Source organism: Tasmannia lanceolata, unplaced genomic scaffold (genome assembly GCF_043159265.1).
Source record: "Tasmannia lanceolata isolate RefF3 unplaced genomic scaffold, GAP_Taslan_0.1 ptg000005l, whole genome shotgun sequence".
Lineage (NCBI taxonomy): Eukaryota > Viridiplantae > Streptophyta > Magnoliopsida > Canellales > Winteraceae > Tasmannia > Tasmannia lanceolata.
Genome location: NW_027518682.1, coordinates 12,390,548 through 12,405,634, shown reverse-complemented (window position 1 = coordinate 12,405,634; position 15,087 = coordinate 12,390,548). Strand labels below are relative to the sequence as shown.

The window sequence follows — 15,087 nt, the reverse complement described above, 5'->3', positions numbered from 1 at the left end:
AGCAAAAACCGATTCGATTCAAAAAAAAAAGAAAAGAAGAAAAGAAGTAAAAACCAATATAACTAGGGTATGTCTTTTTCTTCTTCTTCATATCATCTTGTTCATCTTTCTTCTTCTTCTCTTTGGGACAAAATGCAACTTAAGACGCCCATGTTCTAGCGTGCAAAAGTTCTTGAGTGGGGATTCTGATCTCTCAGAACAAACCTCCCGTCATGTCGATAAGATTTAAAGTAAACCCAAGGTTTCCCAGTACTCCCTATGCAAGAAATCGGCGGGTGGGAAACAGCCACTTGTCTTTGATCTCTTATAACTTACACCACTAGTGGAATCCAAAAGGTTCCTCGGATTCTCGTGTTGATTTTCCGAAGAAAGCTTCAAATCACTCACCTGTTCCTTCTCATGATTGCGCCAATCATCCCTGCTCTTGTTCTTCGAATCCTCGACCTCATCGGAGCTCTGAAATCCAAGCCCCTCTGTACAAAGCTGCAGACTTTCCAAATTCCTCGATGAGAAGCAATCACTATTCTTGGTGTTATAATGATTTTTGGGCGAATCCAGAGAAGAACCCAATGATGTGTTGGGTTCTTCTCCATGCTGTTATTACAGTCCAGTTTTCAATTTTGGGTTTTGGGTTTTGGGTTTTGATCCATCAATGACAAAGATGACGACGGTGATGAAGAAGGCGATGCAAGTGATTTGAGTTTCTCCTCGAAATGAAGTTCGCAGAAGATCTCTGTAAAAGAGGAGAGCTCCATTTGTTTCATAGATTTCATCTGCTTCCATGAGGCCAAGGATTCAAGGAGGGTTGGGTTTTTTGGGCATTGGGTCTTCGAATAAGTGCTTAAGGCCACCACAGCCAGCCATGGTTGTGGGCTTGAAACAGAGAGACAGAGAGATAAAAAGAGAGAGATCTGAGAGATGGACGAAGAGGAGAGAGAGAGAGAAGTACATGGAAGAGAGAACCTTTGACTCTGGGTGGGTATGGAAGAGCCAAGGGCATGGAATGAGGAGGTGGGAAGATGCTATTATTGGTGATGCTGTTTGGATTCCAGTTGAGGGAAATAAGGATTGATGGCGACGTGTAGATTACACACCACAGCTTCTGACTTCTCCAATCTCTATCAGATGTAACTGCCAGTTTTTTCTATACTTGGTTAAAAATCTTAAACAAAGAATGCCTAGAATACTAGTCAGATATCTACATTTCCCTCGAGTGGAAGGTTCTGTTTGGCTCCATTTTTTCAGCCACTGCTGATTTATTTATTTATTTTGAAGCCTTTTGTTGTCATGCCATTCCTATGTTCAGATTTAGCTTAGTTGATGCATCTGTGATGTGGAAATATGCAAGATTCGTCATTACATCAACTAAACCCATTTTATGATAAATAAATGCAGATGGACAAAAATGACAGTTTAAAGGATCAAAATGGGAATTAATAAGAGGGTTTGCAAAAGCAAAAGCTAGAACACAACTCACAAGTACAAAAACAGTTAGCATGGGAATAACATGAAAAATGTATTACATGGAAGGATAAATAACTTCAGCCATAAACAGAAGCAAACAAGCATTCACAAACTCTCAAACTTCCCAAACTAGTATCAAGGACAGACATCAGATAGACAGAGACTTACAATGCCAACACAAGTAGTCAAGCTCCCACCAGAACATCCCATTTTATCGCCAAGCTTCTATTCGCTCAACCCTTGAATTTATACGGCTAACAATGCTTGTTCCTCTCGACTTCTCGACAGGCACTGTTACCCGAACCACAGACTGCCCATTAACCATTCTTGGTCCTTTCCTATGATTCGAATTACTTGACGGGCCAGCCCTGTTTCTACGGGTGCTTACTTGCCCCTCTGTATATGGAGCATTAATAGTAGTATTTGTTCTGTTTGTTAGGGTAACATCATGCATTGGAAACTCAGATGAGAAATCGTCAATAGGAAATCTGTCTCCTGCGGGGATAGCCTTCTCACATGAAGTTTGAAAACTGTCATATAAACCGTCGGTCATGGTGTCATCTTCAGTAAGACGAGTGAGACTTTTGAAAACAGGTTCCTCAGCAACAAAATCATGTTCCGGGTCTTCTTTCCGGCAGACATCCAGACAGGGCTGTGAAGGGCTATGGTGGCCATTCTCATCAAAAGGGTCAGAATGGGAAACAGAAGCTCCTTCCAGAGCGGAATCCTCTCTTTCCTTGAGCGTCTTTACGATCAATGCCTTGAGAAAATTCATCACTTGCACTGCATACATCAATGCAGTCAAAGGATCCGCCATCTGCAACTCAAGAGGAGTTATTAATTATTTTCCCCTTTTGTGTTTTTACCAGGAAAGGAAGTTAGGAAAAGATTAAAAAGAACAAAAATAAGGCCAAGGAATAAATAAGTTATCATTTGATTATCACTGAAAGTAAGAAAGGTAACTATAACATGAAGAATAAACATTCGTCACCTGAGTCATATTTGGGGCAAAAACCATTGCAACATTGCGTGCATTCATCTTGTTCTGTTGTTCCTCTTGAACAACATCAGCCATGAGGTTGACTGCCCAATCCAGTAGAGCAGCTTCTGTAGGTGGAAGAAGCCTCACAAGATGAGCACACTCCTCTTCTGACTGAGATTGCATTACCTGCTCAGGCGTAAGAGAATCCAACACTCCACTTGGAAGTTCTCTAAACCAAGCCTACATAAGTATCAGAAGTGAAACCAAGTTGTAAATCATGTATGTACAAAATGGAAATCAAATTCATAAACAAATGGCTTGCTATGTAAAACTTTCTCTGCCAGTATATAGGCGAGTACTTTTGTGAAAGAAGCAAGCCTTCCTCAGATAATTGAAATATTGTTATTTGATAATTTTCTCTTTGGCTTAAAAGGGGGAAAAATGGAATGAAAGAAAAGGAAACTTTACCAAAAAACAAACAAACAAACAGGGAAGCAGATGAGTTGATCCCAAAAAATCACCACGCCAACAAAGATTAAACAGAACATCGGAAAGAAGGGGCACCCAAGAATGCTATAGAAGGGGAAGCATAGTGCCGACAGCTAAGCCTTCCATAGCCAGCGCAGCTGTGTGTCGTTTGCAGTGCGTTGGATATGCATAAAAGAAACAGAGAGATATAATTCACAAGTCTCACCAGCCTAAGGCTCTTTTTAGAAGCCCAAGAAGTGAAATTTAGCAGTCACCTTCGACCCGAAGATAACCAATAGGATGTTGTTTAAACACACACAGAATCCTCCATAAACACACGCGGCCCTTCAAGAAGTGCACCAGCTTCCACTTCATTGGAATCTGCAATCCCACGATGTAAAAGCTTAAAAAATAGTACCCATCTCTTCTCTTCTCACACACCACTTCTGGTAGGTTCTAGGTTACCTTTGGAACTTCCATCAAAGTTTAGCTTCACCAAGTTTGGAGGTGGTTTAGCAATGGGCCCATCCTTCGGAAGCTCCAAGCAATCCCCAGCCATTTGGGCACAATGTTTGACACCGAGACCCCCAATTCATGAGGGCACAATTAATTATGGAGAATTTGATTTTAAATGCCACCATCTTAGAGTCCTTACCTAAAAATTCTACTATTTCTTTCATTCCAAACCCCCACATAATTGCCAAAGGTAATCTTCCAAAGAATCTTACCTTTAGTCAAAACAGAAAAGAGCATACACTCTCCAATAAGTCCATGAATACTAGAAGACCAGTACACATTGAAGAAATTGAGGACAGTAACCCCTATGGTTGCCATCTTATGATGAATATAACCAAAAAAGATATCCGGGGCGGGCCGGCATTGGAGGTATTCTTAGAGATGAAGGAGGAGCAGCTACATGGGCTTTCGCAGGCTCATTGGAGATTATCGATTCTTCTAATGAGGCGGAAGTTCAAGTGGTTTTCCAACAGATCAAATTATTGGAGGGGAAGGATTTTAATTGCATTTTGACCGAAGGAGATTCACAGAATGTGATTCGATGGCTATCGGGCTCCCATTTGTTTCCTTAGCGATTCGCAGATTTCTTCAATGAGAATAAAGACATTATTTGCTCCTCGAAGGTTTCTTTTCGCCATGTCAGACGATTGGCTAATGGAGAACCAGACCGGCTTGCTAGGAGGGGTGTACATTTAGTCTCTGGAACAATATGATTTCCTTCCTCCTTGATCATTTATTTTTATTCCTTTTGTGCTATATTTTGACCATCTCGGTCCTTTTAATGAAATTCTTGACCATTCAAAAAAAAAAAACCAAAAAAGATATGACTAGCCCATTCTTCAGCCTCAGCTTGAAGAGATTACACCCCATAAGGTTGCCATCTTACAATGAATATAACCAAAAAAGATATGACTAGCCCATTCTTCAGCCTCAGCTTGAAGAGATTACACCCCATATGGTTGCCATCTTCCAATGAATATAAGATATAACTTACTGATGCAGGAGGACCAACATGGGAAGGGAAAGAAAATCAAGAAGATTCTGCAGATCTGATCCAAAGGGCAAACAAGCAGTGTAGCGTGGGCTAGATATGTAAGCATCACAATAACAAGTCCATGACATCACACCAGTGGAACCTTACGCATCTCACCAAAGGGGACAAGGCATCCTACCAATTGTTTTTCTAGGATGTCGCACCAGAGGGTGTGAGGAAGCTGGGATAGTTGTGTTCAGATTCACGCCAACAAGACCCAAGGCATCACACAAAACAAAACACTAACAAGTGAGTGAATTGTGACATCAAAAGTTACATGAATAGTTATGTGAACTAAAAGACCATAATACTCCTAACAAATAAAGAAAATTAAGTCACTAACATGTGATTGACACTAAAACAAACTATTAATCCATCCCAATTACATTAAAAATTAAAAAATCCCGATATAACCAATACACCAGATGAAATAAAAGACCACAATAAAGAAAAATCCTAATGGGTCCAACTTTTGTAGATGGCCCCTTTTCTATTTAATAGTGAAGAACACCGATATAACCAATACACCAGATGAAATAAAAGACCACAGTACTCCTAACAAATAAAGAAAAATCCTAATGCACTTCTAATGGTTCCTACTTTCGTAGATGGCCCCTTTTCTATTTAATAGTGAAGGACAGTCCTCCATCATTCTCCCCTACTTGAATAAACTCAACCATGTCCACTAAATGGAGTGATAGTGGCTGTAGGAATTACGATTAAAACACTGGAACTATTCGAAAATGACCCATGAACCAGCAGATAACGGTTGACCCTTCCATCGAACAAGATACTTCACCATATGCTCATCAAGCACTTCTATGTCTGCTTTATGCCCAGAACGTGGAGTAAAAGAGCAGCTTGCTCATCACTCTATGTAGCACTATCAGATTCATCCGTTTATCATTTCAAAAAAATAAAAAAAATCAGATTCATCCGTTTATTTCTCGGGTATGTAGCAGTAGGAATACGATTAAGAGCATTCAAACAAAGCCGTCAAATGAATAAGGTCTAGTTTGCACCATCCATAAGCAATGCAATGGAAGAAATAACGTATTTCTGTCATGCTTCTTGAGGCATGTTCAATTCCAACTAATTACCTCCCATTGAAGGGTACTTTTGAATTTTGTTTTGCCAAAATTCTAGCCTCGTTCTCCTATGAACATAGTATCTCCTCTCGAGATATCAACAAAGTTAATATTATGCAAATTTTACCTTTCCTACCAATGATGTTCGAGTGTGTAGACTTGCCCCACGCTTTCCTTTTGATTTTTTTGGAGTTTCAACTTCAAGATGAATTGGAAATCTTTCCAACCATCAAAAGATTGCTCCACCAATTTTCAACATTTTTCTTGAACCATGGGACTTGCAGTCATGCAACCTCGAACTTAAAAAGGGTTTAGACCAGAGTTCTATTCCACCAACTCAAGAAGCAGAAGGTAATGGTCAAAAATAGGTCAAGTAAGAGCATTCAAATAGAGCCACCAAAAAGTGATCCTCCTATTCCTTACAAAATTCTTTCTCGAAGACACAAAAACAAAGAATAAGTCAAAAAGCATCCTCATAGTTGCCGCACATCTCACCCACCCTCCCTCGAGCATTGCCCAAAGAATACTCCGTCACGAGGGGGCTTTCGTTGCCAAGGGGAAGGAAGATGCTGTCATTCTCGTTAGTGTTGACAATATCTAGAAAGCCTAGTGAGCCAAGATTCTCTACTCGGGATATGGTTTTAAATTTCCATCGAAACTGACACAAACGACCGAAATATTTTCATTTCCATCCCCACCAAAACCGAAATGAATAAACCAAAATCGAAAGTGAAATAATGGCATACTATCGTACTACATAATCATATTTATATAAACTGCATGAGAAATGTGGTGCGTGTATGAATTAAATGTGAAATTTGTAGGTACTAAATTATAAGACATGCACAACAATGCATTTCACTAGGTGTTTGATGTTTTTAAACCATTACGAATGGTTGTCTCTTATGTGATGGTTTCTAAGAGTGCATCTGTTTTTATTCTAGCATTTCCTGAAGTTTCATCTTTAAATTCTATTATTTGCATATGTTTCCGTGATTTCACAGGACTTCCACCGAAATTTCCAACCGAAACCGAATGGTTTCTGTTTTCGTGGCGACCGAAACTGAAAATTTTGAAGATTCTAGTCATCTGCTAAACACAGGGCGTTGGTTACTATGGTTGATGTAATTTTCAATGATGTCTCTCAAGCAGATCAAGAAACAATCTTGGTTGTTTTTGCTCAAGAAGTGAAAGATACTACGGGTTGATCAGTTCAAACCTTAAGAACAGGTGACGCTTGAGCCCTCTGAAGATGACCATGCGTGTTGTTGACGGATATAGGATGCCCAATAAGCAGAAAGTTGCAGATTCATAGTCAGAATGGCGTTAGAATATCTACTGTCCCTTAAGTTATGAGAGAACTACATTTTGAAAACTAAGTTTGCTTTTCTCTCTATAAATTTCAATCAAGTGATTTTACAATTTCAAAATAGAAATCCTTGCATATTGCAGCTTTGTGTTCTACACTTGATTCAGATCACATCACAAAACATAACACAAAATAAAGTATCCCTTATTCAAGAACTACTGAAGACACAATAAAATTCTGTTTATAGTTTGTTGAATTACCTGAAACTACTACTTTGAAGGAAGATTGGCAAATACAAAAGCTGAAAACTACGGATATTCACACCCTCCTATGTGTAGTTTAACATCTTGAGATGGACGATCTCCTCAGCACAAGTGTCGATCTGCTGGATGATCTTCTCCTCCTTCTACTTATATCCGTTCCGGTGACTTGCAAAGATATCGACGACCTTGGCACTCACTTTTGAATCTTTTTTTTTTTTTTAATGGTACCTTTGAGTAAACTTTCCGACAAGATTTCTCCTCTTAATCTGCTCTTGAGCCTTGAGCCTGTAAGAGCTTAATCAAGAGGATTATGTTGCGAGACTAGATAGAGGAGATGTGTGTGTGTGTGTGTGTGTGTGTGTGTGTGTGTGTGTGAGAGAGAGAGAGAGAGAGAGAGAGAGAGAGAGAGAGAGAGAGAGAGATGATTTGCAAAGAAACTGATTTAGATTTGCAAATGATGGTGAAGGCGAAGCCACAGAACCAGCGAAGGAGAAAGGAAAGAGAAGGGATGCACGGGAGGGAGAAGGGGAAAATGATTTAGATTTTTAAGAGAAAGCACACAGCGTTTAACAGAAGTTAGTATTAGGGCAAGGGCTTCAAACAAGATTATTGGTCCTTGGAAGATGTCAAGTATCATAGCCGAGATCAGGGATCTTGTCCGCATAATCAAACCAGATATCCATCACCAAAGGAGGTCAGCATATGAAGAGGATAAACTTGTTAAAGATGGTGCAGATTTGGAAGGAATGGCGATTATTATCGGTCCACAGATTGATATAAGAAGGGATCTTGGAATTCGAGGGGCTGAGGGGGGTATCTCTGTGATAAGACGGTGTATCCTGGGCGATTAACACTTTCTGGAAGTTCCAGAATTTTAAGTTTTATAATCACTTATATTTGGGGCATTTCGGCCTACGACATGGCTGAAATTTATTGTCACTTGGGGCTGATAGAATTTAAAGCTAATAAATTCAAAAGAGAATTGATGGACAGCTGAAATTTAAAATAATATTTGACCATGATAGAATATTTATGAAGCTCATACTAAGTTTTAAACTATAAAAAAGTGAAGAATTAATATCAGAAAACAAGAAAAGGTAGAATGAATCTACGGCATGTCAGACACATGTCCAATACATCAATTTCAAAAGAGATGGTAGTCTCCTTATTACATAGATTGTTCATACTGTTATCTTATGTCAGTTTGTCTGCTTTGTCATGACTTTTGTATTTGATGTCTTGGATGACACTGCGACACTGACCATGTTCAGGCCACATAGTTTGCTAGCTTCTTATTTTTACTCCTACAATATAGATTTAGTAGCCCAATAGTGCTTAGAAGCTTCTGCTTGGGTGATGCAGCTGCTTAATGATCACCCGATTCCTAACAATCGGACCATTAGATCACTTATTTCCTGCCTTCTATTGCCACTTTCACTCCCAATTCTGGTACAGAAGGAAGCCCTTCAAAAAGTGAACCTCGAAAGACAAGTTTAAGATGTTGTTAAATGCATTTGGGGAGATGTTGTTGGCCTCTCCGTAGCCACATAGTAAAAGTTTGTTGTCTCCAACCTTAAATAATGGATGTGAGAAGAGTGTCCATCTCCCAGTGCCTTCTCCAAATAGTTGACCCTGACGACTATGAAGATGGCCGACGGTACAAAGCATCACCACCTCCAAAATTCCCATGGAACCTTTTCTTCCTTGAATGATGACTCCATGGAGCTTTATTGGGGCATATTTAATGTAGAAATATTAAATGGGACTTCAAGAGAAGTCTATTTGGCACAGCACAATAATCAAGCTGTTGTGCAATATAAAAGATAATTTAAGTAATAATTGTACAAGTTTGCAGCTAGACCACCTACTCCTGACCAAAAATTGGATGGATCAGTTGGTAAATAAAAAAGAAATTAACCAGTAACAAATTCTGATATCTGAAAATTAACTAGTAACAAATTCTGATATCTGAAAACAGAAGACAGAAGATAAGGCCATGGTTTTAAATTTCGGTTTCGGCTAAAATTTCGGACTTAACCGAAACCAAAATTTCAGCCGAAATCCCGAAATTTCGTGTGAAATTTGGTATTGCCGCACAAAATCCCATTTTTTTAGGACGAAATTTAGGTCGAAATTCTTTAACGGAATAAAAAAGTATTATTTTTTCGAACGAAATTTGGTAAATTTTGGGAATTTTGGTTTCTGTACCATTTCGTTTCGTTCCTCACAGGATTTCGGTCGAAATTTAAAACCATGGATAAGGCAACAGAAAATTTCGTCCAAACAAAAGGTATAAAGTTAACGTTGCAAAATGTAACAGCTAAAAATTAGAGATATAACTTCGAATGACAAGTATATTCAACTTCCAGATGCCAGAATATTCCAGTAGTTAAAAGAAATGTGGAAAGTTATGGAAAAAGCATGCTGAAAAGAGTACCTTTATCAAGCCTGCCAAACAGTGGACATCAATTCCATCTGGGACAATTCCCCTGTTTAGCTGGTCTCTCACATATTCCTCTTGGCTATTCTCAGCGTTAATTCTAAATATCCCTTCTGCCTGTACATTTAATTTAAAATGTAAATGTGATGTAAAAATACAGAAGATTACAATGCAGATAATGTACACGGCTAATACAAATGATAACATACTCGGAGACCTCCTTCAGCATATAAGTGCCTCTGCATCAGCAGGAGTATTGTCGGGACACTATTCCCTCTAGTGTCGAAGGAACATTGCATGGATTCTGTGGAGACTCCAAAAACACTAGCACTGCAGAAAGAAGATAGCTTATCAAAACCATTAAACTTAGTGAAATAGTGCCTTATTTTAGAAAACAAGATAAATAAACACCATGAAGGATTATTTTAAAAAAAAAACTACAACTTGAACAATGGTTTGTCAACAAAAACTTAAACTAATAATGCATTTGAAGAAAAATGAAAGGATGTAGCCAAACAACAAAACCACTAGCAGAGAGACGAATTCATGTAAAGTGGAGAAATTATAAAAAACAATTTTTTTTTTTTTTGGGGGGTGGGGTGGGGGAGAGGGGGGGAGCAAGCCAATATCCATGATGCGGCAGAACCACATTTGTGACCAGAAATGGACGAAGCAACATGCCTAAGAACCCAGTGTTTAATCATCCTTATTAACTTTAAATAGGCCCTACTTAAATATAAAATTTGCAGAATCAATACCAAAACAAGAGAATATAAACCAGATTATCAAAGATTCCAATGCTTGATAAGCATATCCAATATGCATATCAAATAAGGAAATCCCTCAGTAAAGTACCTTCCGTACATAAAACTAAAAGGGGCCACTTTAAATGCATATCAATAATATGTTGAAGAACGAGGCAGGGTTTCCCACTTTCCCTTGATTGAACATAAATTTCTTCTTCGTTTTAGCTTTTTGGATATGTTTCTTAATGAATTTCAGGAAAATAAAAGTAAAAGAAGAGGGTGGGGAAAGGAAATAAAGAAAACGCGATACACAGTATTGTAAGTCTGTACTGACAAATAAAACGACTAATACTATCCTCATACCAGAGACTGGAATTTCTAGATTACAGTCATTTTAGCTGATCACGTCATGAAATTTCTCATAGCAATCTCCACTGGAACTTTATTTTGGAAACAGTCAGCAGCAAAAAATTCTCCCAACTTCAATCAAATGCTAGGGACTGTAGTACCGTACAAGAATAGAATTTATTTTTTTTTGCCCGTAAAAAGATAAACACGTTGAAAAAATTTTAAATTCTCTCAACAGTAACACATTTTTAAATTTGCAAAGAAAAATATCTAGTTATCTCAAACTTCGAATAAAATCCTATTAAGGACACATCTTAAACAAGTTGAAGACCCAAGATCAATTATCTTTCTCAATACACACCACATTTTTCTCCTTTTCTGCATGAGTCATAACTTTCTTTGTTCTTTGCACGGATCTACCCTACCTGGCACTCAACTAACAAGGAAAGCTGAAAATTAAAGCAAGCTTCAAGAGGCATCAGTATTTACCTTGAAAAAAATGTACACCAGTGATGAGAAAGCTTTGACCAAAAAAAACGGAATTATAAAATCCTGAGTTGTTAACAACATTGTCTAAGGAAAGCACTTCCAGGCGAGTGTTAAAATTTAAAACTTCAATGCCAGATCATCCAAAAATTCGAAGAATTCTCATTGAATGTTCTAAATTGTACCACCGACAACTTAATGAAGGAATCAAAGGTGGTGTAAAGGTGTTCTATGCAGACAACACTTCTTGTTTGGCCCAAGGACAACTAACTCAAGGATATACATTTAAAGGGGTTAGATGGTCAATGTTATTTCATGTAGCTAGCTGAAGAGTCCTTTTAAAACATACTTACAATAACACCCAAGCCAAGTAAGAAAAAGAATCTTCAAGGAGATGCATGGCATGAAGATTCTCCCAACAGATCCAACCTATTGTTGCACAGGAGATTCCTAAATGAATAAACAAAGAGCACTGAGAAGCTCATAGAGGCAGAAAGAGAACGTATACAATCCCCAAATCACTCGGGCACCATGGCAATAGATCGAGACTCGAGAGACAATCACAAGAACCACTACACAAAGGAATTATGCATTCATAAAGATGAAGATACATACTTTTCAGGCTATCGTAGCCAAACCATACAAAAGCTAATGGTCTTGTAGGTTCGAAATAAATCAGAACAGACTAAGCACCTCTCGCTAATAAACGAGAGAATGAAAGCAAGAAAAGGCTCCTAGCCTTTGACGATGACCCCATCTTACCAAAGACCATCAAACTCCAAGCAATTGCAAGGCAATTTAGCCCAAGAAAGCTCCTACAACAACACCAAACAAACTCCAATAGTGCAAAACCCATAATGTCAAGACCAAAAAGAAGTTCCTATCACTGCATTTGCTGGTTCTCTTTATGCAACAGCTTCTCTGATCTATAGATAGAAATGAACATAAGAAAATTGATAGCTCCAATTCCAAACAAGGCGACAATTGCAAAAATCCTCAAATTCACGTCTTTGTATAACAAACACCAAACCGCTACTCCAAATACTAGCTCCAAATCCAAACAAGGCAACAAGTGCATACATCGTCAAATTCACATCTTTCAATAGCAAACACCTAACTGCTACCCCAAACAGAATGCATTTCATTTAGCTCACAAAATCAATAATTCAGGCGTTAAACAAATCCAGCTGGAATAATTTCAATTCTTGAAAAAAAACACCACGAACTTCCAACGAACAAACCTCGAATTACAACTCCCAACAGAAAAAAACGGTTCATAAAAGCAATTGTCCCATAAAATTTCTACCTCAAACAGAAAACCCACTTCAAGAACTTCACAAAATCAATAACTCAAACCTTAGATAGATCCAACAAGAACAATTATAATTTGGTAAAGGAAACAAAAAGAAAAAGAAAAAGAAAAAGAAATACCCATGACATAAAAACTTCAAATTATGACTCCAAAGTCCAAAGTTAACACTATAAATTCAAACCTATTACATAAAAAAAACACCTTAATTCTACTCCAAACAGAAAACCCACTTCATAAACTTCAAGACATCAAGATCACAACCCTAAAAAAACACCCATCACATAAAAACGTAACAAATCAAATAAACCAAATCCCCAAAACAGCAGAATGCATAACACCAACTAACCTAGCACTAGGAGCCCTCCTAGGAACTTCAGGTTCAAATTCAACAGGCAACCCTAAAAACCCATTAAACCGATCGAAAGTCACGTGCGCCACGTGCTGCACGTCGGTAGGCCAACCGATCTCCATTTTACAGAGCTCTTCTCTCCCAATCCTACAAGCAACAAGAGACTTCCTAAAAACAGTCAAAAGAAGAGCCAAAACAGATAACTGATCCTCTTCTTTCTTTTTCCTCTCTTCTTCTTCTTCTTCTTCTTCTTCTTCTTCTTCTTCTTCTTCCTCCTCCTCTTTGCTTGAACCCTCTCCTTCTAAAGGGTTAATAAGGGTTAGGGTTTGAGTGGGGTGTGAGCCATCATTGGATAAAGAGCTTGGAGAAGAAGGGAAATGGGAAGGGGATTGAAGGACCTCCGTCATGGTAATCACAAGATGAAAAAATTAAGGATAAAATATCTTTCTTGTAAAAAAAAACTTAGGGGTGTTTTAGGAAGATTAGAGAGGGGTAGAAGAGATTGGTAAATTGGGATTTGAATAATGAGTGGAGTTGGATTGAAGGAAGGATTTGGGATGGTGGGACGTGAGAATCATGAAGGGTTTTTTTTTTTTTTTTTCCCCTTGCCCTTTTTGCTTGGTCTCTGCTCGTCCTCTCTGTCTTTGGGGATTTGAAGAAGCAAAGGCTAGAAAGAGAGAGATAATAAAAATGGGGCCTGAGGAATTTTTATACTCGTATATTATGTAATCTTTGTATGAGAGAGAGAGAGAGAGATGTGGGCATGAAAATGGGTTTATCTGCGTGACTGAGACGCCTTCTTCCACTCCATACGAATTTGTTTTTACGTTTTTTTTAAAATAAAAGGGTTCCTGATATTGGCACTACCATGTTTTAATAATTACAAAAACTCAGTCTGTCTTTTCTTCTTTAATAGGCTTCTGTTGCGGTTTGGGGAACTTTAATAGCCTTTGATAGCTGCTTAAGTAATAAAAGACAAGTGAAGTTAGTGCAATTATTAAAATATGGTGTGCCAATATCAGTAACCAACAAATGCAACTATGCAAGGGGTGGAGTTCATATCTGTCATGACCAAAATGCCACTTGCTAAGAAGGATTTTGACCTTCAAACTTTGTCGGTTTACCCAAAATTATGTGCTTGATGGGGCCCACTGTGTTACTAATCATGCCCTAGATATTTAACTACAAATTGAGGAATGCTTGGGTAGGGCAGCGCAAGTGGGTCCCACCTTTGACTGATCCTAACTGTTCATGTGATTCTGATAGGCCTTTATTTGGATCTTTAATGGCTACATATATAGTGTTTAATGGTTTATGCTCAAGAACAAAAATTACACATTATTTGCTTTTACAAAGGGATGACGATTTGCATGATTATTGGGTCATAGGGGATCCAAAGCAAGGCCTGTCAAATAGACGGTTCTGATCAAGCAATTCCATATCTGATTTTATTTTCACTTCCCTAATTCTCTGTTGAATCTTGTCACAATCCCCCGAAGGACGATGATAAATTCGCACCCCCCCTAAAGATAATTCGCACCCCTTTTAACGTAGGATATATTCGCACCCCCAGCCTACCACGTAACCTCATGTTAATGGGTGCGATTTTATCACTGCCCTTCCCCAAAACAGTAAAGATTATATATTACAAGATAAGGTATTTCGTCATCCAACAAAATTACCAAAAAAGGCTTCATATATTATAAGAGCCAAGGAATTTTTGTAAGAAGAAGTGTATTGTGTGCGGTGGCTATTTTCCAAAGAAAGGTGGGGGGGCATTTCTTAATGAAGAAGATACACCATAGATGGGCCAATGGTTTTAAATTTCGACCCAAATCCGAAATTCCGACACCGAAATCGATCAAAACCGAAACGGTCATTTATTTCGGTCTCCGAAATTCCGACACCGAAATCGATCAAAACCGAAACGGTCATTTATTTCGGTCGAAAATTTGAAATTTTCAAGGTCCGAAACCAGTACTGAAACCGAAATTTTAAACCTTGATTGGGCCCACTTCTTAAACGAACTCACTAAATCAAATGGTATAAACTTTATGGAGATGTCACCATACATTGCCAAGTGTTAATATTTTCATATCAAAGAAGCAAGAGAATGTAAAGTAACAAAAAAGAAAAATGAGATGTTGATATGTTGGTAGTTTCGTAATCAGATGAGTAAAGATAGTAGATTATAATGACATGATATGATTGTTGTTGTGATGTTTTTGAGACAAAGGAGAAACGCATTTGCAGTGGTTGGTTGGTGTAGTGGGAAATACTGTT

The 15,087-nt window shown here is 38.3% G+C and overlaps 1 protein-coding gene across 1 annotated transcript; it reads right to left on the bottom strand.

Annotated features, from left to right (window-relative positions):
- Positions 1 to 1,480: 1,480 nt before the first annotated feature.
- LOC143877518 (rho GTPase-activating protein 4-like) lies at positions 1,481 to 13,563 on the bottom strand. Its single transcript, XM_077379600.1, has 5 exons — positions 12,802 to 13,563; positions 9,773 to 9,893; positions 9,561 to 9,680; positions 2,456 to 2,686; positions 1,481 to 2,281 (listed from the first exon to the last, which is right to left on the bottom strand). The coding sequence occupies exons 1-5, from the start codon at positions 13,209 to 13,211 to the stop codon at positions 1,676 to 1,678; spliced, it is 1,488 nt and encodes a 495-aa protein (XP_077235715.1). The 5' UTR covers positions 13,212 to 13,563; the 3' UTR covers positions 1,481 to 1,675.
- Between the last annotated feature and the right edge of the window lie 1,524 nt (positions 13,564 to 15,087).